Source organism: Xenopus laevis, chromosome 3L (assembly GCF_017654675.1).
Source record: "Xenopus laevis strain J_2021 chromosome 3L, Xenopus_laevis_v10.1, whole genome shotgun sequence".
Taxonomy (NCBI): domain Eukaryota; kingdom Metazoa; phylum Chordata; class Amphibia; order Anura; family Pipidae; genus Xenopus; species Xenopus laevis.
In genome coordinates this window covers 37,758,110-37,786,040 of record NC_054375.1, presented here as the reverse complement: position 1 = coordinate 37,786,040, position 27,931 = coordinate 37,758,110, and the positions used below count along the sequence as shown (strand labels likewise).

At 38.4% G+C, this 27,931-nt stretch overlaps 2 protein-coding genes across 5 annotated transcripts; both read left to right on the top strand.

Moving 5' to 3' along the window:
- The first annotated feature begins 6 nt into the window (after positions 1–6).
- On the top strand, positions 7–21,006 carry clk1.L (CDC like kinase 1 L homeolog). Of its 3 annotated transcripts, NM_001097963.1 has the most exon segments (13): positions 134–163; positions 4,772–4,899; positions 7,305–7,506; positions 9,414–9,504; positions 9,825–9,891; positions 11,420–11,536; positions 15,315–15,481; positions 15,565–15,659; positions 16,223–16,352; positions 18,175–18,257; positions 18,504–18,583; positions 19,082–19,172; positions 20,344–20,486. In NM_001097963.1, coding segments are annotated over 12 exon segments (1,389 nt in total). In that variant the 5' UTR covers positions 134–163; the 3' UTR covers positions 20,482–20,486.
- Positions 21,007–21,706: 700 nt separating this feature from the next.
- LOC121401444 lies at positions 21,707–27,122 on the top strand. 2 transcript variants are annotated; one of them, XM_041586143.1, is made up of 3 exons: positions 21,707–22,398; positions 25,595–26,051; positions 26,379–27,122. In XM_041586143.1, the coding sequence occupies exons 2-3, from the start codon at positions 25,863–25,865 to the stop codon at positions 26,877–26,879; spliced, it is 690 nt and encodes a 229-aa protein (XP_041442077.1). In that variant the 5' UTR covers positions 21,707–22,398; positions 25,595–25,862; the 3' UTR covers positions 26,880–27,122. The 2 variants fall into 2 exon arrangements, with proteins under 2 accessions (XP_041442077.1, XP_041442076.1); XM_041586142.1 differs by lacking the exon at positions 21,707–22,398 and having other exon boundaries at positions 25,019–26,051.
- The last annotated feature ends 809 nt before the right edge of the window (positions 27,123–27,931 follow it).

Below are 27,931 nucleotides of genomic sequence, written 5' to 3'. Positions count from 1 at the left end.
TCTGGTTGTTCCTCCGCGCAGGAATCGCAAGTCCCTTTTACGTGATGACGTCATTCAGCTTCTTTGCCAGAAGATTCCTTTGCGAACGCCATTTGCAGCGTTAACAGCGGAGGAGTTTGCGTGTCCATTTAGGCGCTATCCGCGGCTGTTGTTGCGGCTCAAGGTAAGTTTGTCCTTTCCACCCCCAAGTAAAACCCCATAACGTAGCGCGTGTATTCGAGCTTTGTTTCCCAGTCTGGTGAATCAATACGCCTTTGCCCTATCGCGTAATGGCGGAGGAGCTCGCTGCAAGGACGTTTTACTGATAGGAATACGAGTCACGGGCTGAATTCTGGGATTATGGTGCGACCTTGTCGGGGAGTATTGTAAAAAAAGCCGTTTTCATGTAGTAATTGTCCGTAGTGAAAGGGTTACCGTGACCCGTGTCTATTTAGTAATGGCAGCGCTTCTGTATTTGTTTAGTAGCTGCACTTCAGGTGACCTCATAGGAGTTATTTACCTGTATGCTTTTACATTTACCAGAGCAGTGTGCATTCTGTGTATGTGCACGGCACAATGTTGACCCTGTTTTGAGTACATAAGGGTAATTGAAGTCGCTGAGGCCGTGCGCAAAGGAGGACGCGCGTGCGCAAAGGAGGACCTACCCCCCCTAGTTTCTGCCCTGATCATGAGTAAAACAGCTTCCACTTTAGGGCAGAGACACATGTGGAGATTAGTCGCCCGGCGACAAATCGCCTCTTCTTCGGGCGACTAATCTCCCCGCAATGCCTTCCAGTCGGCTAGAATCGAAATCGCCAGTGGGATGGCACTCAGATCGCTTGGTTTTCCGAAGAGCTTCAGGCGACTTTGGAAAATGAAGCGCTCCGAGTGCTATCCTGCCGGCGATTTAGAGTCTAGCCAACTGGAAGGCAGTAAGGGGAGATTAGTCGCCCGAAGAAGAGGCGTTTTGTCGTTAGGTGACTAAATCTCCCTCAATCGCCCTCCACATGTGTCTCTGCCCTTCAAGGAGAAGGAAACCCTTTTGGGGCAAAACCCCTCCCCACCAGGCAAATGCCCCATAGTTGCTACTTACCCCACGGCGCATGTCCTCTCCCGTGAAGTTCACAGGCGCCATCTTCTCCCATGCGGTCTTCCTGGATTCCCCCGGCGTTTGGCAGCACATGCGCAGTAGGAGCATTTGCTGGTTGGAATCTACTGCGCATGCTCTAAAAATCACGAAGTTGCTGAAAAAAGAAAACTTCGTGACTTTCGGCACATGCGCAGTAGAGCTGAACCAGCAAATGCTCCTACTGCGCATGCCCCGCCAAACGCCAGGGAGAAGATGGCGCCTGCGAGCTCCATGGGAGAGGACATGTGCGAGGGGTAACTAGCAACTTACGGGCATTTGCCCGGGGTGGGAGGGTTTTTGCGCCGAAAGGGGTTCCGTTTTATTTAATCTAAAGGGCAGAGACAGATGCGAAGATTTGAGGAAATTTAGTTGCCTCAGGAGAAAAACTTCGGAAAATGAATCGCTCAGAGTGCCGACGGGAAGGCTTTTCGGGAAGATTAGTTGCCCGAAGAAGAGGCGATTCAGGTGACTAAATCTCCCCGAATCTTTGCGTCATTCTCTGCCCTTATATATGCTGTTTGTGCTTATTAAAAAAAAAAGTTGTCAACTTCTGGTCATTGAGGCCGTAATTCATGGTGCGGGTTTTTGTGTGTAGTCCACATTGCTGCCCTTTGAGAATTGTGTAAAAAAAAAAAACCCCACAAAACTGCATACCGTAAATGGTTACCCGCCACTAACCATTCAGATCAAAGTCTTAGCAGTCAGATTAGTTAAAGAACAGATCAGCCAATGTTCTGCCCCTGACAGCAATCGTACGATATCTATGTCTAACCAAAGCTACTGACAGTCTCCCACTGAAAATCGTACAATCGGCAATACACGCAGAGATATTATCGGCAGCCGACAGAAATTTTCTAACCTGTCCGATCGACCAAACGACCGATCTCCGCCGGACGAAAAATGTCGGGACTCTCCACACACGGTCCGAATATCGTACAAATCCTCGATTCGTACGATCAGATCTTTGCGTCTATGGCCAGCTTTACCTGTGCTTATGTTTTCATGAGTTTCCCCATAAACAGCTGTGGGAGGTGATTTCAGGTCTTTTGATGCCCAAAATCATGCAAACCTATGTAATCGTGGAAGTATTTTTGTGTTCGCTGCTTTAACTATACTCTATATAAAAGATTCTCAAATTAGTCGATTGACATTCCCCTATATAAGGTTGGAAAAAGCAGGAATCTTAGGGCATTGTGATAAGATTTCTGCTTTATGGTGTTTAAAAGGGGGTTGTTCACCTTCCAAACACTTTCAGTTCAGTTGTTTTCAGACTGTTCTTCAGAATTAGACTTTTTCCAATTACTTTCTGTTTTTTATTGTTAACTGTTTTTCCAAAATCTTAAGTTTTTAAAGTTGAATATTCCTGTCTCTGGTGTTTGAGTCTGGCAGCTCAGTAATTCAGGTGCAGATTCTGAACTGTTACAATTTTGCAACATTTAGTTGATACATTTTTCATCAGCATCTGTGGAGTATTGGCAATTATTGTATCAATTCTAACAGCTGCCTGTAATGAAACTCAGGGATTCTTCTCAGCAGGAAAAAAGATAAGAAATGTATTAATTTAGAACAGTTTACAGGGTCAGTGACCCCCCTACCAAAGCTGCTTTATAGAAGGTGACATATTACACTTTACACTTCAATATTAGAAAAACAGTCGCATATAGAAAATAGTTATTTCTGGGGAACAATCTGAAACAAAGTGAACTGATAAAAGTGTTGGAAGGTGAACAACCCCTTTTAAGGTACATCAAGACTCGTTTAATTGTTTTTGTTTTGTGCCCAGCACAAACACATCGGCTGGAAAACTGGACATAACCTATGATTTTTTCATTTGACTAGTCACCGAACAAGCAGATATCTATGATTTTGCCACCCATGCGTTGGGCCAAATAGGGCTGATCATATTTATGGCCTACAGAGTGGGTTTCGTGTTTCTCACAACTTAGCATGTTGTTAAATGAATACTGTCATGGGAAAACATGGGAGGCTACACTGCAAGATGCAAACCACTAGTCACAAAAACAGGATGGCCAGATTACAGTTTGTGAAAAGGTACTTAAAGGAATACTGTCATGGGAAAAAATGTTTTTATCAAAGTGCATCAGTTAATAGTGCTGCTCCAGCAGAATTCTGCACTGAAATCCATTTTTCAAAAGCGCAAACAGATTTTGTTATATTCAATTGTGAAATCTGACATGGGGCTAGACATATTTTCAATTTCCCAGCTGCCTTCAGTCATGTGACTTGTGCTCTGATAAACTTCAATCACTCTTTACTGCTGTACTGCAAGTTGGAGTGATATCATTCCTTCCCCCCTCCAGCAGCTCCCTTACACATGATAACAGCTCCCTGGAAGAACAGCACTTAATAGTAAAAGCCAAGTCCCACTGAGACTGATTCAGTTACATTAAGTAGGAGAAATAGCAGCCTGTCAGAAAGTAATTCCATCCTAAAGTGCATGCACAAGTCACATGACTGCGGCTGCTGGGAAACTGACAAAATGTCTAGCCCCAGGAAATCCATTGTTTGTCAGACAAAGGTTACTATCGCAAACATTTTAATTTAATCTATGCTTCATCATACTGAAATACGATTTTTTTTAAAATATCAATTGAAAATTTGAATTTCTAAAATAATCTAGTTTATTATATTCACTATCCCTCTCAGCATCTGCTTCTCTTCATTCTGTCTTCTTGTAGCAGTTAGGTGTCAGTTATTCATTGACAGATCCTATATCTTATAGGGGGTCACCTTTTGCCTAGAAGATGTATTTGAACTTGCTCTATTAAAGGAGAATTCACCCCCTCAGGGAAATGCCCCTAACTTTTTACTTGCCCCTCCGTGCAGATTCACGTATCGGAGTTCACCGCAGCCATCTTCCGGGGTCTCTGCGTCCTCTTCCAGAGCTTCGGCAATTTCTGTCCATTTTGGCGCATGCGCAGTTGTTGCAAGCCGGTAAATTGCTCCAACTGTGCATGCGCTGCATTGCCGGTCTCCGTCTCAGCTTACGAAGACCCGGCAGATGGCTGCGTGGAACTCCGATGCCTGCATTTGCGCCGAGGAGTAAGTAAAAAGTTAGGGGCATTTCACCAGGTGGGGGGAGGAGGGTATACTTAGGTTGGGGCGTAGGGTTTTTTTGCTAAAGGGTTGAATTCTCATTTAATATCACCAGACATCATGTGTTTCTGCATGCAGGATTAGTGCTAATGGCAGTTATTTTGTTTGTACTGGAATCAGTTATTTATGTGAGCTCTAATACTTCTGCTAGGAAAGGAAGCCTCCCCCCCCTATAAGATATATTGGATCTAACTGTCAATAACTATCTGGCACCCAACTGCTGCATGAACACCGACTGTTCATGCAGCAGACTGAAGAGAAACAAATGCTGAGCGAGAAAGTTTCTTATTTCAGTATGATGCTTGTATTACATTTTCATTTTCGCGATTGTTCCCCTTTAAACACAAAATGATTACAGGAAGAAATACAAGATGGAAAAGCTGCATAGATTACATGTATCTGCTTGAAGATCACTTGCCACCTATTTCAATCGTTCTCTAAAGAATAATGAGATTAGCAAGTCTTGATTTATTTATACTAAATAAGTGAAAACGAGGATTGATGCTAAAAGTCGGCATGCTTTTAAGTGTCTGAACATTTTAACAGATGAACCACAGCAACCGAAGTAAATGCCCTGGCGAGGAGGAGCGGCATTTCAGCAAGTGCTACAAAAGAAAAAGATCACAAAGCAGCGAGGAAGAAAGAGAATTCCGTAAAAAGATCTCATCGGAGAGGTAAGATTGTTTTTGTATTGTTCTCAGACTTGGTGTACCCCATGCATTTTGCCCACTGCCAATCTGAAAGGACTCTAAACTCAGTTGGTACCATTGTTTCTGCTGGAAGGATTTCTCATTGAATTCTCATTGCCCCCTTAAATAGATAGGCTGTGCAAAATGAAAATTAAAAAAATGTTTCAATATAGTCAGATAAAAATGTAATGTATAAAGGCTGGAGTAAACTGAAAAAAACAATGGCTAGAATACTACTTACTCCTGTGCAGCTCTCTAACCTCTTAGGGCTTATTTATAATGCGGTGTAAAAAGTGGAGTGAAGCATTACTGGTGATGTTCCTCAGAGCAACCAATCCACAATTAGACAGTTGGAAATCAAAAACAGAGTTCTAATTGGTTGCTATGAGCAACATCACCAGCAAAGTGTTACTCAATTTTTTACACAGCATGATCAATAGACCCCTTAGTTAGTAACTGACTTGAAGGGGTGGACAGAACTGTTCAGTTAAAAGGGTGGTTCGCATTTAAGTGAACTTTTAGTATGTTATAGAATGGTCAATTCAAAGCAACTTTTCAATTGGTCTTCATTTTTTCTTTTATGATTTCTGAAGTATTTGCCTCTTTCGAGCTTTCAAATGGGGAGTCGTTGACCCCATCTAAACACAAATGTTCTGTAAGGCTCTTTCTATTCAGGCCTCTCCAATTCATATTCCATTCAAATCAGTGCATGGTTGCTAGGGTAATTTGGACCCTAGAAACCAGATGACTGAATTTGCAAAATAGAGAGCTGCTGAATAAAAAGCTAACTCAAAAACCACAAGTAATAAAAATTGAAAACCAACTGAAAATTATCTCATAATATCACTCTTCTTCATACTAAAAGTTAACTTAAAGGTGAACAACACCTTTAAGCTGGCCATAGATGCAAAAATATAGTCCTACAAATCGAAGTTTCGTGCGTTTTTCGGAAGGTGTATGGATCTTCCCGTCATTTTTCGTACCATGTTGATTGGTCGTTTAGTCGATCAGGACAGGTTAAAAGATTTCTGTCTGGCTAACGATCATTTCTCTGCATGAATTGCCTATATGATGATATCAATGGGAGCTTGTCACTAGAATTTGTCGGACATAACTTTTGTACAATTGCTGTCACAGGCAGAACATCATCTGATTTGTTCTACTACTGCTACTTTATTTAATCTGAATGGTTAGTGGCAGGTCAGAAGATTGCAACCTCCGATCGTTTGTTGGGTACAAAGATTAAATCTGTACATCTATGACCAGTTTGCGTTTGCTTTTGAATTGTGCTAAGGATCAACAATTACAGTCACCGATTGGTAACTGGCAGGTAATCGGAGAGCCGAAAAGCAGGAAGTAGTGTTCTGGCTATTATGTTAGACATCCATTCACTCCAGCCTTTATACTGTACATTACAATTTTTTAACTAAATTAAAAATATTGTTTTATTTTGAACAGCCAATTTGCAGGGGTCAAGCCAATCTCTTGCTTCCTTAGCTTTGCTTTTCTAAAAATTCACCAGCCAAAGGGTACTGCACTCTGGCACTCCACCATAGTGTTCCAGACTTCACACATCTCCTAAGGCTATTAAAGCTGGGTGCATGCACAGTACAGAGATCAGCAAAGGAGTTCTATACCGCGCAGGGTTCGGAAGTATCTAGAATCTTTAGTGGCAGGGGGAGTGTGATTAAAGGTGTGGCTCACCTTCAAACAACTAGTTGTTTTCAGATAGCTCACCAGAAATAACAACTTTTTCCAATTACTTTCTAGTTTGTATTTGTGACCGTTTTTCTAATATTGAAGCATAAAGTGTCCTTTTTCACCTTCTAAAGCAGCTCTGTCAGGAGGGGGTCGCCGACCCCGCCAAACTGTTCTAAATTGATACATTTAGATGATACATTTCTTATTGTCCCGGCTGAGCAGAATCCCTGAGTTTCATTAAAGGCAGCTGTTAGATTTTATACAATAGTTGCTAATAATCCAAAATTGTAACGGTTTAGAGTCTGTGCTTGAATTACTGAGCTGCCAGACTGAAACACCAGATTCATGAACATTCAACTTTAAAGATTAGATTAGATTTTGGAAAAACAGTAAAAAATAAAAAAAAGGAAAGCAATTGAAGGAAAGCAATTGAAAAAAAGTCTTTATTTCTCTGGAACGATCTGAAAACAACTAAACTAAAAAAAAAGTGTTTGGAAGGTGAACAACCCCTTTTTTTTTTTTTTTAGGTACCAAGGGTAAACCTAAAAAATGTTCCTTCTTCAAAAATTCCTAAAATATTCTCCTTTATTCTATGCACTAAGACTCCATTACTACTTTTTGAATGTGAATGTCTAGGGAAGGGACATCTTATCTTTGAACTGACTGAGTATTTTTTTTTTTTTTTGTAGCTACTATAAAGAAGACAAGTCTACGAGTGATCGAGGTCGGCATGACAGGCGATACGTGGAACTGAGAAATAACTACAGGGGTGCAGATCATGACCAAAAACATCATAACAGATACAGCAAGTCATCTGGGCAAAGCAGCAGCAGCAGCAGTCACAAAAAGCGACATAGAAAACATCACCATTCAAGACACACTTCACCTTCGGTATTAAAACTTCGTTTTTCTTTTAGCGTTTATGTGATATGATATAATCTCTTTGGTAATGTTTTAGTTGTAAATGCACTAGAAAGTTTAGAAAAAAGTTACAGCAACAAGGGAGACATTACTTGAATTTTATTGTAATGTCTAAAATGTTTTTATATAATTTCATGTACATTTTAAAATTATCTATCTTACTGTGATTTGTGACCCTCACATGTCACCACTACATACATTTTAATTCTAGAATTTCAGTGACTGTGTGTATGCATGAGTGTATGTATTCATTTTTTTTTTATATAAAGTGTCAATATATTTTGCAGCATGTACATAAGGATAAAAATACATAGCTGTATGGGGAAGTATATGTTGGCTAAATATTAGTTAGTGTTATGACTTAGAGAGGAGATAATGGATCAGCAGCATGTTATGTGTAAAGGCTGATGGGTTCTTGTGGGAATTCTTGACATGTATAATGGAGATGTTAGATCTTAATAGGTTAGTGATGGAAGAGGTGTGTTTTAAAGGAACAGTAACACTAAAAAATGAAAGCTTTTTAAAGTAATTAACATAATATACTATTGGCATGCACAGGTAAAACTGGCATGTTTGTTTCAGAAAACTGCAGAAGTTTATTTAAGCTAGCTGCTGTGTAGCCATGAGGCAGCCATTCAAAGCTGAAAAAAATAGCGCAGGCTACATAGCACATAACAGATAAGTTCTGTTTAATACAATGGTGTTTTATCTGTTATCTGCTATATAACCTGTTTTCTTCTTTTTTTTTTTTTTTTTTCCAACTTGAGTGGCTGCACCCATGGCTACACAGCTGCTTGTTTATATAAACTATAGTAGTCTTTCTGAAGCAAGCACACCAGTTGTACCAGTGCAGAGCAACGCTGCATTATATCGTAATTACTTTGACTCTTAGTTTTTGGTGTTACTGTTTAAGGGAACATTTGAAACTGCAGGGTAGCGAGCAGGTTTGGTGAAGATCTGTAGGCATGCACAATGTTTTGTGTGCGTAATATAAATTGAGATCTGTAGTCATAATCTAGGCATCATTTTTGGAAACTGATGTTGTAATTCAGCAGCTGTAAAGAAAAAAAACAGAGTAGCAGAGGAAAAAGCAGAATAACCCCAGGAATATTGTCTTTATTTAAGCAGGAAAAAGACTGTACTTCTTACATGTGTAAGCCTTTATTTAATCAATTTCCAGAGGCTATGGTATTTAGCAACATTTCAGGTAGGGATGCACCGAATCCAGCATTCGGCCTTTTTCAGCAGGATTCGGATTCGGCCGAATCCTTCTGCCCGGCTGAACCGAATCCGAATGCTAATTTGCATTTTGTAATATTGATAAATTGTGTGGTCTTTGTGAATAAATCAAGGCATCACAAATGAATAATAAATAAAGCAGTGTCGTCTGCTTTACCAAATATATTTTTGTTGTCTGGTGAGTGAGTGGCTGCTGTGGCACTTTACTGAATGTACGCTAAATAGGGTGCAGGGTACTCTTAAAAGATGGCAAACATTTACTAAAGAAATCAAGGTTTTTACCGTGCTGTGTTTTTGCTAACAATTTTAGATTACTAAAGTGTGCGGTGCTATGATTTCAGCATTGCAGAAGAGTTGCAAGTAACAATGTGTTGTATAATTGTGTTCATTATGATCAAAGTATCTTACCTAAAAAATTTGTTCCTTGCCATGTTTTTCTTCTGTAACCTAAACTGTGTGCCCCTGGAATTTCTGGGGACTGAAATTGAATGAAATGGCTCCTGCCAACTGTTCGTGGGCTGATTGCGTAACTGAATACCTACCTGAATATCTCCCGCTGAATGAATTGCGTGTTCTTCCATGAATTCACTGGGTCGGGTTTATTGATTGCCTGGATGCAACACACTTCCTGTTTCCAGAAGAGTCATCGAAGGAAAAGATCCAGAAGTGTAGAGGATGACGAGGAGGGTCATCTGATCTGTGAAAGTGGAGACGTACTAAGAGAAAGATGTATAGAATATTTTTAAAAATTTCATTATAGTCCATTTGCTTAAAATATATAGTGTTTTGGCCTTGGCAGGAAATGCTATTTTTGCATTTTAAAAGATATTTTCTTAAATATAATTTTTTAGTAAGATTATATAAATTGAGTATGAAAAAATATATAGTTTTATGATCTAATATATTTAAATGAACCTGAGCTTTGTAGTTTAATTTGAGCTGAAAAGAGTTGATATATCTATATAAATATTTCATTTTTTTTAGTAGTATCCTATTGTTTAACAGATCTACTTTGTTAATGGCTGCTAACTTATTTTTTCTGATTCTAGATGAAATTGTGCATAATGTGGGAGAAGGAGCTTTTGGAAAAGTAGTGGAATGTATTGATCTTACTGGGTAAGATGGGTATATTTATATATAAATGTAATGTCATTTGATTGTGTCACTCCCTTCTAGTTCAGGGTTTCCGAATCGATTGGCTTACCAAATGCTTTCAGCAGCAAACAAAATCAAATAATTAAGGTGGTGTCACTTGGAGGACACTGATAACACCCATTAGGGGTATCTGATTTATTGCACTTTAACTGCTTGTCTTCCCTTCTCAGCATCCCAATGTTTTCTTTTAGTCATAAATGGTAACCAGCAAAATCTTTTCAACCAATCATCTTTACCATGACAGACTGAAGATAAAAGCAGAATATTGATAACCATTCTGTGTATACAGCCTGGTATCCCTAAATTATTAACATTATTTTAAATGTTGATATTTATAGTGTTGCTTTCCCTGGCTTTAACAAGGCCCACTGTATGTTTGGCATACTAGTACTTTACATTTACATTTCACATTACTTCTATGCAAGCTCCAGGTCTGTAAAACATTATTGTAGTGACACGATTCATGTAGTAGCTCTTAAAACATTTTATGTTTTCACATCAGTGGTATAATCCGTCTACCAGTATAAGATCAGTTATCCCCTGTTAGCTTTTAAAACAGGCAGTGCAATTTCCAATTGTGTTCACTTTTTTAGTAAACTAGCATCGTTCCATGTTGAGGGCCAAAATATTTTTTTGTTTGTTTTAAGAGCCTTGAGGTATGGCACTCCAAATTATGGAATGACCCCTTAATCTTAAAGGGGAAGTAAAGTCTAAAATAGAATAAGACTAGAAATGCTGTCTTTTGTTTACTAAATATAAACGTGAACTTACTGCACCACAAGCCTAATCAAACAAATGATTTATGCTTTCAAAGTTGGCCACAGGGGGTGGACTGTGCACATGCTCAGTGTGGTCTGGGCTGCTTAGGGAATCGATAAATTATCAAAACGGCACAAGTCAAATATCTGTCAGAAGCCAATACAGCAAGACTGATAATAATCAGAATATACAGACTGCACAGGGTCCTGTTTTGTCATGTAATCTAATGTGGGTTTTATCGTTTTTTGTTTTTTTTTTATTCTTTAATACAAACTTTCTCCAACTCTGCAGAACCAGTGGCTGCAGCAAAATAATCCTCCAAATAGAATCTCATTTTATATGTTTAAATCTGGCTCCATGATCGTTGTCCCTGCAGCTGGCGTTTGAAACAGTAAAGGCAAAAATAAAATCCAATACAAATCTCTACACAGTCGCCGACTGCTCTACAGAGAAACAAACAAAGCTGCTTGAGTTCTGCATGGCTGGGAAGTTTCTTTTTCATTAAAGTAAAAGTGGGATTTTAATTTTTTGCCTTTACATGCCCTTTAAATACCCAGATTCCAGACATTATGAATGAGATCCCATACCTTTCTGGATACCATTTCCATTTTGGGTAGTCCTAAACCTGTACTTATCTTTTTGTAGCGTGGCATATTAAATTATCACAATGTAAGTTATATATGACAGTATGACCGTTGAACATTCTAAAATGTTTTCTTTCATTATTAAGGAGTGGTAAGCGAGTAGCCGTGAAAATAATCAAAAATGTGGAAAGATATCGGGAAGCTGCCCAGTCCGAAATTAAAGTTTTGGAGCATTTGAGCAGAAAAGATCCCAAAAACACTTTGTGAGTATAATTGCAATGGATGTGCTGTTGAGTTTTTGCCATGATTCAGAGCTCGATAGTTGTCAGTAGTGTAGCACAGGCCAGTCTGGACAGGTTTGGCCCACCAAATGCTCTATCTGTTCAGAATCAAGGTTGCTGCCCAGTCCCTTTTGGGATTCAGTAGATGCTGTTGTAATGCAATGTACCAAATTTGCAGATTTTAGCTCACTACATAGGAGATTGAAACAACTAGGTTACAGAACATACCATTTGCAGTTTGTATGACCAGCTACAGGGTGACAGATTGCAGTGACAAGCTGCAAGCCTGGGAATAATTGCATGAAACATGTTGTAGCAACACTTGGATATCATTTTGTAAGTGCTTTGTCTGGTGTGTGCCATAAAATTATGGTGACCCACAACATTATGTAGAAGTGAGCCTCGGCATTAAATGGCATTTGGATCCATAATCAAACTTACTATTATGTTGGTAGCACAGGCTTACTACCTCCATACTCTTGCTTCAGTACAATTTGCTATTCATAAGTTTCCTCTTTCAGTCAATAAAATGTTTTGTGCCAAGTGTGTCAGAAGTTACTTAAAATTTATATTGTACATCAGAGTGCATGGGTTTATCTGACAGAAGAAGGGAGCATTTGAGTAGCAGTTTAGAAAGAATTTAAAACTCGCATACTAATTTGTACTGCTGCTCTACAAACCTTCTTAAACTGAGATATTTAATAGGCCAAGATATATAGGAACCATTCTTAGGGTTACTGCATACCATATGAACAAATAATCTCTCTTCGTGTGTTTAATAAAACAGGGGTCCATGGAATGTACCATGATGTTTTTATTACACAAAAAGCCAAATAAGTCACAGTTCCATTGTATAACAAAAACTTGTAAACAGTTTAGCTCTTTTTTTTTTTTTTTTAATTCTATAGAATTATCCACATATATGCACAATTGTTATGAATATAGTGCCCTCCATGATGTTTGGGGCAAAGACATGTTCTTTGCTTTACCCATTTGGTCCTTCATTAGTGCAGGGATAAGATACCTAGGCTTGCTTCTACCATTTGGAGTATGTACTGTAGTTGCCATTGTTTAACACGAGGCCACCAAAAGTCAAGGAAGCTACTGTAGTATGAGGCTGAAAAACAAGAATAAAATCATTAGAGACATCGGTCAAACCTTAGGATTACCAAAATTAATCAGTCTGGAATATCATTAGGAAGAAGGAATGCACTGGTGTGCTCTGTAATCACAAAGGTACTGGTAGACCAAGAAAGACCTCCACTGCTGACGAAGAAGAATCCTCATTATGATAAAAGAAAAATCCTCAAACGCCTGTCCAACAGCACTCTTTAGGAGGCAGATGTGTCTTTATACAGAAGCTACACTGCAAATTGCAAACCACTAGTTAGTCACAAAAACAGGATGGCCAGATTACAGTTTGTGAAAAAGTACTTAAAGGAATACTGTCATGGTAAAAAATGTTTTTATCAAAGTGCATCAGTTAATAGTGCTTCTTTGGCAGAATTCTGCACTGAAATCCATTTCTCAAAAGATTTTTTTTATATTTAATTTTGAAATCTGATATGGGGCGAGATATTTTCAGTTTCCCAGCTGCCCCCAGTCATGTGACTTATTCACTGATAAACGTCAGTCACTCTACTGCTGTACTGCAAGTTGGAGTGATATCACACCCCCCCCCCAGCAGCCTAACAACAGAACAATGGGAAGATAACCAGATAGCAGCTCCCTAACACAAGATATCAGCTGCCTGGTAGATCTAAGAACAGCACTCAATAGTAAAATCCAGGTCCTACTGTTACGCATTCAGTTACATTGAGAAGGAGAAACAGCCTGCCAGAAAGCAGTTCCATTCTAAAGTGCTGGCTCTTTCTGAAAGCACATGACCAGGCAAAATGAGCTGAGATGCACCTAAACACCAATATTACAACTAAAATACACTTGCTGGTTCAGGAATGAAAATTTATATTGTAGAGTGAAATATTTGCAGTGTAAACAGTGTAAGACATAAAAATTACATCATAAAATTCATGACAAAATCCCTTTTAAAAGAGCCTGAAGAATTCTGGAAAAAGGTATTATTGACAGATGAGATTGAGGCAAGGGTGATAGCAAGAGGAAAGTGTGGAGACAAAAAGGAAACTGCCCAAGATCCAAAGCATACCAGCTCATCTGTTAAACATGGTGGTGGGGCTGTTGTGGCTTGGGAATGTATGGCTGCAACAGATACTGGCACACTTATTTTGATTGATGATGAAACTGCTGATGACAGTTGCACAAACAATTCTGAGGTATATAGAAACATCTTATCTGCTCAAGTTGAAGTAAATTCCTCCAAACTCATTGGACATGCTTCATCCTGCAACACGCTAATGATCCCAAACATTCTTCTAAGGCAACACGGGAGTTTCTCAAAGCTAAAAAATGGAAAATTCTTGAATGCCCAAGCTTGGCAGAGCATCACCAGAGAAGATACTCGGCACCTGGTGATGTCTATGAATCACAGACTTCAAGCAGTCATTGCATGCAAGGGATATGCAACAAATACTATGCCTAACATGCTTTACCATTACTTCATCCCAAACATTATGGTGCCCTGAAATGAGAGGACCTATGTTTAAAAAGTGTTATTTCTACATGGTGAAACTGAAACGTATTCGAATAACTTTAAATTAAAATCCTTAGTGTGCACTTTAATCGCGTCTGAATTGTTTGATTTTAATTTTTACACGGGGAGCAGAGGGGTAAATCAAAGAAGAATGTGTTTTTGTGCCAAAGATTATGGAGGGCACTGTATAGTTAAAGGGATACTATCATGGGAAAAAAACATGTTTTCAAAATGAATCCGTTAATAGTGCTGCTCCAGCAGAATTCTGCACTGAAATCCATTTCTCAAAAGAGCAAACGGATTTTTTTATATTCAATTTTGAAATCTAACATGGGGCTAGACATTTTGTCAATTTCCCAGCTGCCCCAAGTCATGTGACTTGTGCTCCGATAAACTTCGATCACTCTTTACTGCTGTACTGCAAGTTGGAGTGATATCACCCCCTCCCTTTCCCCCCCAGCAGCCACACAAAAGAACAATGAGAAGGAAACCAGATAGCAGCTCCCTAACACAAGATAACAGCTGCCTGGTAGATCTAAGAACAACACTCAATAGTAAAAACCCATGTCCCACTGAGACACAATCAGTTACATTGAGAAGGAAAAACAGCAGCCTACCAGAAAGCATTTCTCTCCTAAAGTGCAGGCACAAGTCACATGACCAGGGGCAGCTGGGAAATTGACCTGTGTCAGATTTCAAAATTGAATATAAATTTTGAAAAATGGATTTCAGTGCAGAATTCTGCTGGAGCAGCACTATTAACTGATTCATTTTGAAAAAATATTTTTTCCCATGACAGTATCCCTTTAAGTGAATATAGTTCGAAGACAATTATATAAAAGAATGGAAGCCTTTGTGTAAGTAAGGTACCAGAACACATGGCTTCTAGAGTCTCCAAAACATAACTAATGTATTCTTCTTGTCATGGCTCAACCTTGCCTGCTCAAACAAAACTTACTGTGCTGTTGTGTCTTTAAATACATACATAACAAAAATGCATATATTTTCGAAAGTACAGTATTCAAAGTTGATTGTGTATTTTAATCTAAAATACTAAACTATAAATAATGACCACTTTTATTGTAGCATTCTCATGCATTTTAAATATGGTATTGTGTTTGCTAACCGTTTGCTTCTCACCCTTTGTTTTAGTCGGTGTGTTCAGATGCTGGAGTGGTTTGATCACCATGGCCACGTTTGCATCGTTTTTGAACTTCTGGGACTAAGTACCTATGATTTTATAAAAGAAAATAGCTTCTTGCCTTTTCCTATGGATCAAATAAGAAACATGGCATATCAGATCTGTAAATCTATAAACTGTAAGTACTGTAAGCATATATCTTGTTTCCTTGAGCAGAGTTTTTGTTTTATGTCTAATATTTTATTTATTTTTTTTATTTAGTTTTACATCAAAACCAGCTGACCCATACAGATCTGAAACCAGAAAATATTCTCTTTGTCCATTCTGATTATGTAGTCAATTTTAATCCTACAAAGGTAAGGAGCATTGTTATACGCTTTTAAATTAATTTAATTATAGGGGATTAAACTGAATCTATTAAAGTGAATGCTTGATTAAAAAGAATACCCTGTAATGGATACACATAGCATTGCAATGATGGTTATTGTCATAAATTACCCCTTCTTCATATTGCCATATATTTATTGCAAGCTTTTAGGTACTTTTGCATTTTCAGAATTCTATAATTGTTTGTTTTGCCTCACTTTGTCTTATGTATTTCACTCGCATCACTTAGACCTGCAAATAGTAAGAAAAACATCTGTTGCCAGAAATCTGCACTAGATGGTCCCAAGCTTTTCATGTTGCTTCCCAATCTTTACACTGTGATGAAATACTACCAAAAGAATCCTTCACAATATTATCTAATAATAACTAAAAAAAAGTCATAGTAATTTGGAAAAAACTGATTACAGTTCTCTTGCAACTTTTCACACTTTGATAATGTAAGATAGGAGTAAATAACCTTTAATTAGGTGTTGTATTGTAATTTAACCTGATAAAGCCATATGGATCATTGATTTTTTTTATTTCTTTAAAGAAAAGGGATGAGCGCTATTTAAAAAATAGTGATATTAAAATTGTAGACTTTGGAAGTGCTACATACAACCACGAATATCACAGTGCTTTGGTTTCTACAAGACACTACAGGGCTCCAGAAGTTATACTGGGTAAGTATTTAAAATGCTTAAAGGGATACGGTCATGGGGGGGGGGGGGGATTCAAAACGCATCGGTTAATAGTGCTGCTCCAGCAGAATTCTGCACTGAAATCCATTTCTCACAAGATTTTTTTTGTATTTAATTTTGAAATCTGACATGGGTCTAGACATGTCAGTTTCCAAGCTGCCCCCAGTCATGTGACTTGTACTCTGATAAACTTCAGTCACTCTTTACTGCTGTACTGCAAGTTGGAGCGATATCGCCCCCCCTCCCTTTCCCCCCAACAGCTTAACAACTAGGGTTGCCACCTGGCCAGTATTTTACCGGCCTGGCCGGTAAAAATGCTGGTTGATCCCAATGTTATTAATAGGGAAAAAAACATAAATATATAGGAAGGCCGGTATTTTTTTCCAGAAAAGGTGGCAACCCAACCCAATGGGAAGTTATCCAGATAGCAGCTCTCTAACACAAGATAACAGTTGCCGGGCAGATCTAAGAACATCACTCAGTAGTAAAATCCAGGTCCCACTGAGACACATTCAGTTACATTGAGTAGGAGAAACAACAGCCTGCCAGAAAGCAGTTCCATCCTAAAGTGCTGGCTCTTTCTGAAAGCACATGACCAGACAAAATGACCCAAGATGGAGCCTACACACCAATATTACAGCTAAAAAAATACACTTGCTGGTTCAGGAATGACATTTTATATTGTAGAGTGAATTATTTGCAGTGTAATTTAGAAATAAAAACAACATCATAAAAATTGACAGGACGACTATCATAAAGTAGAGCATGCTTGTCTCCAGTCAATAAATAAAGGGCTCTACATCAGAATAAATTTCTTTATTCAGGCCACATAACTGAAATCACAAACGCCTTCTGTGTAAAAATAGATATCAGGCTGGGGCTTAGCAAAAAAATTAAAAAAGTTGATGAGCAAATCCTCCTCTACATATCGATCTATAAAGGCCCCAATGCAATCTAATTATTGCCCTGGAAGCCCACTGAGATAATCCACTAATAACACTGGTGTAACTAGAATGTTCACAAATGTATCACCCTTCCAAAGGTGTATGCCTTAGCAACCCCATTACTCCAGTCAATGTCGGAATCATTGAGATTTATCATAATTACAACCTGACCTACTTGTCCAACTTTTTTACATTTTCAATAGTAGCTGAACTTTGTTTTCCTCATTTATATTTCTCTGATCAATTGCAGTATTATGTCCAACTGGAAATCTGTACTTCACGCTTTCCTCTGTGTTGGTCTTGATAGTACACAACTTGAATTCTGATGTTAACATTAAAACGTTACCCGAGGCAAATGCCCCTAACTTTTTACTTACCCCTCGGTGCAGATTCTGTCCTTGGGAGTTCACGGCAGCCATCTTCTTTTCTTCGTTTAAACTTCGGAAGCAGACGATTGGTGTTCGGCGAATATTCCGGGAAAGTCACAAACTTTCGGAAATTCTCGTGACATTTTTTGTGACTTTCGGAAATCGGTTGCATGTGCAGTTGTTCGGGACTGGAATATTACTCCAACTGCCCATGCGCCTAAAAACGACGGTCTGCTTCCGAAGTTTAACGAAGAAAAGAAGATGGCTGCCGTGAACTCCCGAGGACAGAATCTGCACTGAGGTGTAATTAAAAAGTTAGGGGTATTTGCCCCGGGTACCAGGTAGGCTGGGGGGGGGAGGAGGTCTACGTAGGGTGGGGGGTAGGGTTTTTTTATGTTACAGGTTGAATTCTCCTTTAAATGTAAAACTAATCTGAATTTATACAGTGCCTGTATTGGAAACAACCAGCTTCTAATTGTTCTGCTTTTCCAGAATTAGGTTGGTCCCAGCCTTGTGATGTATGGAGCATAGGTTGTATTCTAATTGAATACTACCTTGGTCTAACTGTGTTTCAGGTAAGTTTATAGGTTTTATCTAAAATTCGAGAAGGGTGGAAATGGTGTGAATCATATGTGACTTGACAAATTTGTAATGTGAATTCCTTTTGGGATTACATAGCAGGATATTAGAAATGCCCTTTGAGTTCTGCTGCCGTGTGTCTTGATGTTGTCATATAATTACTGATTTTACAGTGAGGGGGTTTACATTATCACCTGTGTCATATTAATTATTCCTATTCATTTTTCCTTCCCTTCATATAGACTCATGACAGCAAAGAACACCTCGCAATGATGGAACGAATACTGGGACCTTTACCACTCCACATGATTCAGAAAACGAGGTGAGATATATGAAGTTTCTGGAAGACCCATTGTTTTTTGTTTTTTTTGGGTTTTTTTCTGCTCTGTTCCATCACTCTTGTCATAGAAAGTGATAGGCCTGAGCAGAGTTATGTAAAGAGATGCTTCTTGCATCAATAACATTTGTCTGGCATTCTGGGTTACACCTGTTACAAATTCATTATTTTACTGGTATAAAACTGCTAATATGCGAAAGTAAAGGACAAAAAATAAGTTAACTACAAAAATGCTCTTGAGGAGCGTTCTATATATTATATTTACCTTCAAACTAAAATTTAAAAAAAGATATGAACCCTTTCTTGCACTGAATGAACCAAAAATATAGACTCTAAAGTCGTGGTACTTTTTAGATCCAGCCTAATAGACTCAACAGTCTGCAGCCAGCGAGCATTTGAAGGTAATATTGGAATGCTGTAACCTGTGTATTTTAATGAAAACTTGGTGTATAAATATATATTTTTTTATATTTTTCTGCACAGAAAACACAAGTATTTTTATCATGATCGTCTAGATTGGGATGAACATAGTTCTGCTGGCCGATATGTTAAGAGACGTTGTAAGCCATTGAAGGTAACTATCAATAAATGTGTCATAATGGATAAGGGCCAGATAATGTAATGGTTTATCGTTGCTTTCATCTGTTTAACCTACAAGTGAAAATAATATATTGATAAAATAGTTATAAAGAATGATTGCAAACTGGAACTTTTGCATGTAGCAAATCAGAGCAAAATAATCAGACCGGGTTCATATTTTGCTACTCCATGTTCAGGATTTTGCTTGGTGTTTAGCAGCCTAAGGTTTTTTTTTTTTGTGAGTGCCTTGCACATATTTCCACACTCTCTCTACTTTTGATGTACAGGTATGGGATCCAATATCTGGAAACTCGTAATCCAGAAAGCTCCAAATTATGAAAAAGGCCATCTCCCATAGACTCCATTTTATCCAAATAACCCAATTTTTTTTTAAAAAATTCCTTTTTCTCTAATATAATAAAACTGCACCATGTACTTGATCCAAAGTAAGATATAATGAATCTATATTGGAGGCAAAACCAGCCTATTGGGTTTATTTAATGTTTAAATTATATTCAAATAGATTTATGGTATGAAGATCCAAATTACCGAAAGATCCATTATCCGGAAAACCCAGAGGATTCTGGATAACCGAGCCCTTACCTGTACTTTATATATGTTGGGGATCAGTTCCTCATTTTTGCTTTAAAACACTTGCTTTAGTTATATGACCTAAAATTGGCATTTTTCAAGATCTCTCACAGAATAAAGTTGTTGTGTGTTTTTTTTTTTTTTTTTTTCGATATTTGTTTATTTTCAGGCTGGTTTTAAAATCATTTAAATTCCAATGACCTCATAATTCGAATAGTATCTTATTTAAGAAAAAAAATGTATCTAAAACTCAAACAAATATCACCGACCAGAAAACTCGAATAGAATTCAACTAAACTCGAAGCAAGTTTTTTCACCGAAAAAAAAAAAAAAAACTCGAATGTCAGTAATGCTATTAACATCTTAAAACGGGTCACTGGACTTCTACATGAACTCAGCAGGTTTTAGGTGGCGAATAGTCAAAGTTTGAATTGTTCCCAACTTGAATTTGTGAGTTTTAACCAGAAATCCAACTCGAAAATTTGAAGATTTTTCCCGCACTGTATCAGGGATTGAAACTATCGATAATGCAACCGTATTTCAACTTGCTTTAAATTCTTTTATTTGTCCACTAGGAATACATGGTTTCTGACAACAAGGATCATCATCAGTTATTTGATCTTATCCAAAGAATGTTGGAGTATGACCCTGCTAAAAGAATAACGCTTGAAGAAGCAATGAAACATCCATTTTTTGAACTGTTAAAATTTTAGTTAAACAAAAGAGCTTGAGGCATTTACACTGCAAGATTTGTAACTGGTTTACTATGTATTTATTTTATATCGATCTCAAGTCAAGTTAATGTATTTTAAAAAAAACATTTCTGTAAATTAAATGTGTACATATTCTCTGTATATTTTGAGTGACTGTGTGCTAGTGAATATAGCATCTGAGCTGTCAGGATGCACCAAATCAAAGATTTTTTTTTTTTTTTTTTTTGGGTGCAGGATAAGGCCAAATCTGAACCCTCGGTCATGTGACTAAAGCGCTGGACAACTGTATGCAACATTTTTTTGTGATGCAAATTGTGTAATATTTTTCAGAACTGATTATGCAAATGAGGGTTCAGATTCAGTTCGGCATTCGGTATTACGTGGAATTATGGATCTGGCACACCCCCTTGTCACAAGTGCATAATAATTCTGTTGTATATAGTACAGTTTGTAACATAATGCTTTTACAAACCTCGGAGGTTGATATTTCTTTACTTAGTAAAAGAAAACCTTCTGTTTATTAAATGATTGAGTGATTGTTTTTCTTCAGTCCTATTTCCCTTAGCAGTTGGTATTTCACAAATATTCACTAGTAATATGGAGGTCTGACTTGATGTATGGGGTGTATGAATCATGAACACATCGGAACTCATTTATAGACACTGGGCAAATTTACTCCTGGGCAGTAACCCATGATAACCAATCAGAATGTTAAAGGGACACTGTCATGGGAAAAAATGTTTTTCAACACGGTTCAACAGTTAATAATGCTGCTCCAGCAGAATTCTGCACTGAAATCCGTTTCTCAAAAGAGCAAACAGATTTTTTTTTTATATTTAATTTTGAACTCTGACATGTGGCTAGAAATATTGTCCATTTCCCAGCTGCCCAGAGTTATGTGACTTGTGCTCTGATAAACTTCAGTCACTCGTTACTGCTGTTCTTAAAGTTGGAGTGATATCACCCCCTCTTCCACCCCCCCCCCTCCAGGAGCCTAACAACAGAACAATGGGAAGTTAACCAGATAACGGCTCCCTAACACAAGATAACAGCTGCCTGGTAGATCTAAAAACAGCACTCAATAGTAAAATCCAGGTCCCACTGAGACACATTCAGTTACATTGAGTAACTGTCAGAAAGCAGTTCCATCCTAAAGTGCTGGCTCTTTCTGAAAGCACATGACCGGGCAAAATCACCTGAGATGGCTGCTACACATCAATCTAACTTAAAAAAAATACACTTGCTGGTTCAGGAATGAAATTTTTAAATGTAGAGTGAATTATTTGCAGTATATTTTAGAAATAAAAATGACAGAATCCCTTTAAGCTTCCATCCCCTAGTGATTAAAATGACTTACCAGATACCCCAGGCCCGTGCTCAGAAACGGCAGCCTCCTGGGGGACTTCTGTGCAAGCACCACTGAGTGATCTTCTTCCACTTCTAATTTCTCCTCTTGTCCCGAGCTAGAAATATCTACTCTGGCTCAGGGTATCATGTGAGGGATTATAATCACTCTTAACACCCCTAACATTTGGCATCCCCTTATGATTAAAACTTTCTTTCTCTTTTAAGACGTGTTTCCTGGTAAAGAGCAAGGAAACGCATAAAGAAATCCTCGTCTGTAAGAGACCTAATGGACAAATCGTTTGACGCTGTGTATGTCCGGGAGACTGCCATCAATATGAGTGAAGAGATATTGAGTGAAGAAAATACCGCCTGCCTGCTGAGCTGTAAATGTCCCTTCACCTGATGTGTTTTGATCAAGGCCAAACTGCATTTTTTAGAATTCCTTTTGCTGAGTGCCTCCCTTCTGTGGCATGGGTTGAGCTGAGACTAAGAATCTTCCTCTACAAACAGCATAACATAAAGCTAACTGGCAAAAAGTTACACAATAGTGCAAAATGTTTAAATAAGAAGGTATATTCTCCAGTGTAACTGACCATTATTATGATGTATTACCTTTACTCTGGAGTCTGTTTAGTGAAATGACATCTTTGTGTGCTGACAACCATTGCAGTCTCTAGTGGAGGTCCTTCCTTCCCAAGCTTTCAAATCTTACAAGGATGATCCATCCAGCTCTGAATTGTCATTATTATGTAATCCCTGTAGGTAGTTACTAGGGATGCACCGAATCCAGGATTCTGCCTTTTTCAGCAGGATTCGGCAGAATCCTTGTGCCTGGCTGAACCGAATCCGAATTTGCATAAGTAAATTAGGGGAGGGAAATCACGTGACTTTGTCACAAAATAATTTTTTCCACTTTTTCCTTTCCAGACCCTTGTCAAAGAGCTGGGGGCCTCGAATTGCATTGTATGTATGGTATAGTGAAGCATATATATATATATATATAGATAGATAAACAGATAGAGTTCCACAGGTTGCCGGCACTCTTGATACAGATGATAAATATGCCTGGGTGCAGAGTCAACAAATAGTCTCTATTCACTGCAAAAAGATTCCGCACTCTCAGGACTTATAATTATTTAAAAATTATTTTATTCCAAAGGACTAACGTTTTGGCCTGTCCCCGGGCCTTTCTCAAATAAATAATTATAAGCCCTGAGAGTGCGGAATCTTTTTGCAGTATGTATATAAAATATAGTGTGTTTTTTTTTTGGGATGCACTGAATCCAGGATTTGTTTCATGATTTTGCCTTTTACAGCAGGATTCAGATTCGGCCTTCTGTCCGGCTGAACTGAGGGAAAATCACGTGACTTTTTGTCAGAAAACAAGGAAGTAAACAATGTTTTCCCCTTCACACCCCTAACTTGCAAAGATTTGGCCAATACTGAAGCGTGGGGGTTGGGCCGAATCCAAAATAGTGGATTCGGTACATCCCTAATTTTTTTTATAATCGGCCTCTAAAGTGAGGTGAAAGTTTTGGGGATTGGCTTATCCCGGTAAATAAACGGTGTGCCTTCAGATACAACGTACTAGCCACAGAGAAGCACAGAGATTAGGACTATGAAGATTTTCATTCATCCAGGTCATAGTATATCTAGTATAGGTCAATCTAAAAACAACTGGACTTGCTGAGTAATCAATGAAGACGTTTCACTACTCATCCAAGCAGCTTCTTCAGTTCAACTGACTGGTTTGGGAAGTTCTCGGTATATAAACTCTTCCACTAATCCATTTACAATGGCACATTGTAACTCTTCAAAGAGGTGACATCTGAAGAAACTCACAGAGGTGTTGTTACAGAACACATTAACTCAGTGGACAATAACATCAAGTTCACAAGGGAAGATGTCCACGAGAACAAACTTGCTTTTTTGGACTGTTTGATCTGTATCCAAGAGGGGGGTAACTTGAAGACGGAAGTATACAGGAAACCCACTCATACGGATCAATATCTGTTGTTTGATTCCCACCATCCACTGGAACACAAACTGGGTGTCATTCGAACCCTGCACCACCGGGCGGAATGTGTGGCACCTGATACAGAGTCCAAAGACAAAAACATCTCAGAGGAGCTTTGAAAGCGTGTGGCTACCCAGAATGGGCCTTTGTCAAAACAGCAGCAACCAAGCCCAACAGGAACACCAATAGAAATAACCGCCCGGAGACGCATAGTAGGCGAAACATAGTCATCCCATATGTAGCTGGAGTGTCAGAGATACTCAGGAGGATTTTCAACAAACACCATGTCCCTGTGTTTTTCAAACCTAGCAACACACTGAGACAAAAACTGGTACACCCAAAGGATCCAACACCTTGCCTTCGACACCACCTGTCTGCTACATACAATGCTGTTCTAACATCTGTACCCCGGCGGATTCAGAACACTTCACACATCCATTCATGCAACTCTCACAAGTAACACCTGTATCTAGGAGTTGCATGACACATTGGATAATCCTATCACAACTACACAGAATCAACACCTCTGTGAGTTTCTTCAGATGTCACCTCTTTGAAGAGTTACAATGTGCAATTGTAAATGGATTAGTGGAAGAGTTTATATACCGAGAACTTCCCAAACCAGTCAGTTGAACTGAAGAAGCTGCTCGGATGAGTAGTGAAACGTCTTCATTGATTACTCAGCAAGTCCAGTTGTTTTTAGATTGACCTATACTAGATACACAGAGATTAGGGTTGCCACATGGCAGGTAAAAATGATGCTTGATGCCAATGTTATCATAGGAAAAAACAGGAATATATTGAGAATATAGCCACTTATTAAGTATTTATACCAAAACATGGCCACCTACGTTTCTTTGAAACATACCATTGTCCCCCCCCCCCTCCCGTCTGGAGTGTGGGGAATTTTTTCAGGTGATAGGTGCCTTTTAATATCGGCAATATATTTAAGGGGTTGTTGACCTTTAAATTAACTGTTAGTATGATGTAGAGTGATATTCTGAGACAATTTGCAATTGGTTTTCATTATTTGTGGTTTTTGAGTTATTTAGCTTTTTATTCAGCAGCTCTCCAGTTTGCAATTTCAGCAGTCTGGTTGCTAGCATCCAAATTACCCTAGCAACCCTGCACTGATTTCAATAAGAGACTGGAATATGAATAAGAGAGAGTCTGAATAGAAAGGGGAGTAATGAAAAGTAACAATAACAATTAATGTGTAGCCTTACAGAGCATTTGTTTTTAGATGGGGTCAGTGACCCCGGTCAATCAGCTCCCTGCTTCTAACTGTCTTTTTAATTTTTTGTTTGGACATTCATTTTAAACGCTTATTAAAGGTTATATTTTAATACTTCTAATATAATTCGGAGTTTATTTATGGGAAGGAGCAATTGTGTGGGCCAGCTCTTTCATTTTCTCTTTTCTTAGTGTACTGCTATCTCTATCAAATAGATGGGAAATGCAAAGTGCATTGGTCCATTCCAACTGAACTCCACCCTAAAACTGTTTCTTGACTAGTGACTGTAAGCTCTGTTAGTAGCAATAAAATGTATAAAGAACTTTTAATGCCATTTAATATATTTAATGAATGTTCATGGGAAATTTGCATCTGATTGCATTTTCTTTAATGGTACAATAACGTTTCCTTGATAATTTGGTGGGAATTATATCATGGCTACTGAGAGGACCTACAATGGCAGCTGCACTGTGTTGCTGTGCCCTGTGATTTACTGTGACATATTTGCATTGCAGATGGTGGTTGGCTTTGGTGCGATTGCTAGACTTGCTCTGACATTGCAGACTTAGTGAATCTCATTGACTACAATGGTTTTGCGATACTCATTATGACATCATAGTTGCAGAAGATGATTGGCTCCTCCCATCCGCAAGATGCATTGTGACCTCACAAAGCTGTAAAAGGTATCCAGAAGCTCTGACACTCAGACCATCATTCTGTTACTTGCAGAGGCTAAAGCAACAACCTCTGTGTTTAACAGACTTTTTTTGAAAAATTACTAAAATGAAAATGACAAGTTTTATCATCTTTTTAATTCTAAGTAATTTGACATCGTTGTTATTGCTGAACTTCTTCCCATTTTTTCAAACACGGATGTTTCGAGGGAAATACAAGAACAAGTCAGTTGGTAATGATTCCAATCTGCTGTTTGGCAAATATTCTGGAGGAACACAAAGTCAGTTGGAAGAAACAGTAAGTAGCAAAATTCTTTATATTAGCAAGGCTGGAGCAGAGGGGCACTAAATATAGTTATATACATGGATCTGTTGCAGCAACACATGAAACATTTCTATTATACCCTAGACTACCCATTGAGTGGTTTTATATATACACATCCTATTCTTTGCTACGTTTCAGTTGGTCTCTTTGCTTATCTTAGTTTCTGAACTATTTCCTCTCCAGTTCTGTTACATTCTATCTTGCAATTTAAAATGCTGTCACTGACCCCCACAGCCAAAACAAATATTGCTCTATGAGTCTATGGCTTTAGCTTTACTTTTCCTGCTGTTCCTCTTGCAGTCTTTTATTGAAGCTGCAGACCCAGTGAATCAGCTCAGGATATATGTTGAAAGACGGACCCGAGATGCCTCCAAGTATGAAGGACTGCCTATAAATCCACAGCCGTCAGTAGAGGAACCACATAAAGAAAAGACTTATGACGAAAAGGAGATTGACTTAATCACTATGCGCAAGTGGCTGGATAGCGGCATTATCACACTATGGTACGAGCCTCAGATAACATTAGAGCTTGAAAAGGAATACAATCAAATGGAGGCCGACCTGGGAATGTTAAAGAAGTACAAAAGCCGAGAAGAGTACCTTGAGAAATGTCCCATGCGCTACATGAAATCTCCCAACCTGTTTGAAATCTACGCTAGAGAAACGTTGAACCCAATTAAAGAATTTCAGCTCTACATGGAAAAAGTCAAAAACAGCAGCACGTCTTTAAGAAACGGAGCAGAATCAATCGCTTCTTTAATTATGGCTGTCCTTTTACAAGTGTTATTTTATCATTATTAGCCATATTTTGTTTTTTTAAATCTGCTTCCACTCTCTGTCCATTGGGAATATCCTGTAATACTCTTATTTATCTCTATTTTCTATCAAAATAAAAGTGAATTATCTGCACATGTGATTCTTGTTTTATGTTTTTGTATTAAGAAAAAGTATATCCTTATAATTCTTTTTATATCCAGCAATTGATTTGTTATGGGGAGGCCTAATTACTAATTATACAAAAAGAGGGGGTTGTGGGAGCGCTCAAAAGGCTAAGTTAAAATATATTTAAGTATAATGGAAGTGCTATTCTTCAATGCACATTCCCTGGTCCCCTGTCTGTTATTGGATGAAAACCCAGATTATCCAGCGCAGATCACTGTGTCAAGAAATACCTTCAGTGACATCTGCCATTGACTTCTACATAACCTCGACAAGTTTGAGATGACGTGTTTGGATTTTTAGCAGCTTTGGGGTATACTAAATCTCAAAAAAATTGAGCTTTTATTTTTCCACCAAAAAATTTAGTTTTCCCGCTAAAAAAACGCAATCAGAAAAAATTTGATGTTAAATAAATGGGCCCCTGTGTGTTTATATTGTCATCTGTGGTTACAGCCAGGGCTTCCTTTTCAGGAAGAGGGGGACTGTCATCCCAGCGAATTCTTGATCCAAAGGGGGAACCAGCCGCATATTTTTTTTACAAATTGCATACATTTCATATAAAGCAGTGTTAATGCTGATGCAAATTGTGTAGCTTCTGTAACTTGCGTAACTTGTGTATTGAGATAGGCAGAGCAGTGTGACAGGGGCAGACAGGTGGGAAGAGCTTAAACTCAGGGAAAACTCCACTGACCCCCGATGAACTGAATGATTTATTAGCACACAAATAAGTCATTTTATATGAACTTCTTATTATAGAGGAACATCCGCTGTTTATATTGAGATACATTTACTGAATAATTTGAGAATCTCCTACTTTCCAGGAGTAGTTATTGGGTCCCACTGCAAGATCGTTGGGCCCCTAAACTCTGAGAACAAGAGATATTCCATGAACATATTAATTTCTTATGCCATAG

Bases quoted from the DNA above. Each gene is read 5' to 3' on its own strand.
- clk1.L (XM_041584785.1), top strand. From the start codon at position 4,772: ATGAACCACAGCAACCGAAGTAAATGCCCTGGCGAGGAGGAGCGGCAT. The intron at 9,892-11,419 runs GTAAGATGGGTA...TTCATTATTAAG, and splicing joins GAATGTATTGATCTTACTGG to GAGTGGTAAGCGAGTAGCCG. The intron at 18,258-18,503 runs GTAAGTTTATAG...CCCTTCATATAG, and splicing joins TTGGTCTAACTGTGTTTCAG to ACTCATGACAGCAAAGAACA.
- LOC121401444 (XM_041586143.1), top strand. From the start codon at position 25,863: ATGAAAATGACAAGTTTTATCATCTTTTTAATTCTAAGTAATTTGACA. The intron at 26,052-26,378 runs GTAAGTAGCAAA...TTCCTCTTGCAG, and splicing joins AAAGTCAGTTGGAAGAAACA to TCTTTTATTGAAGCTGCAGA.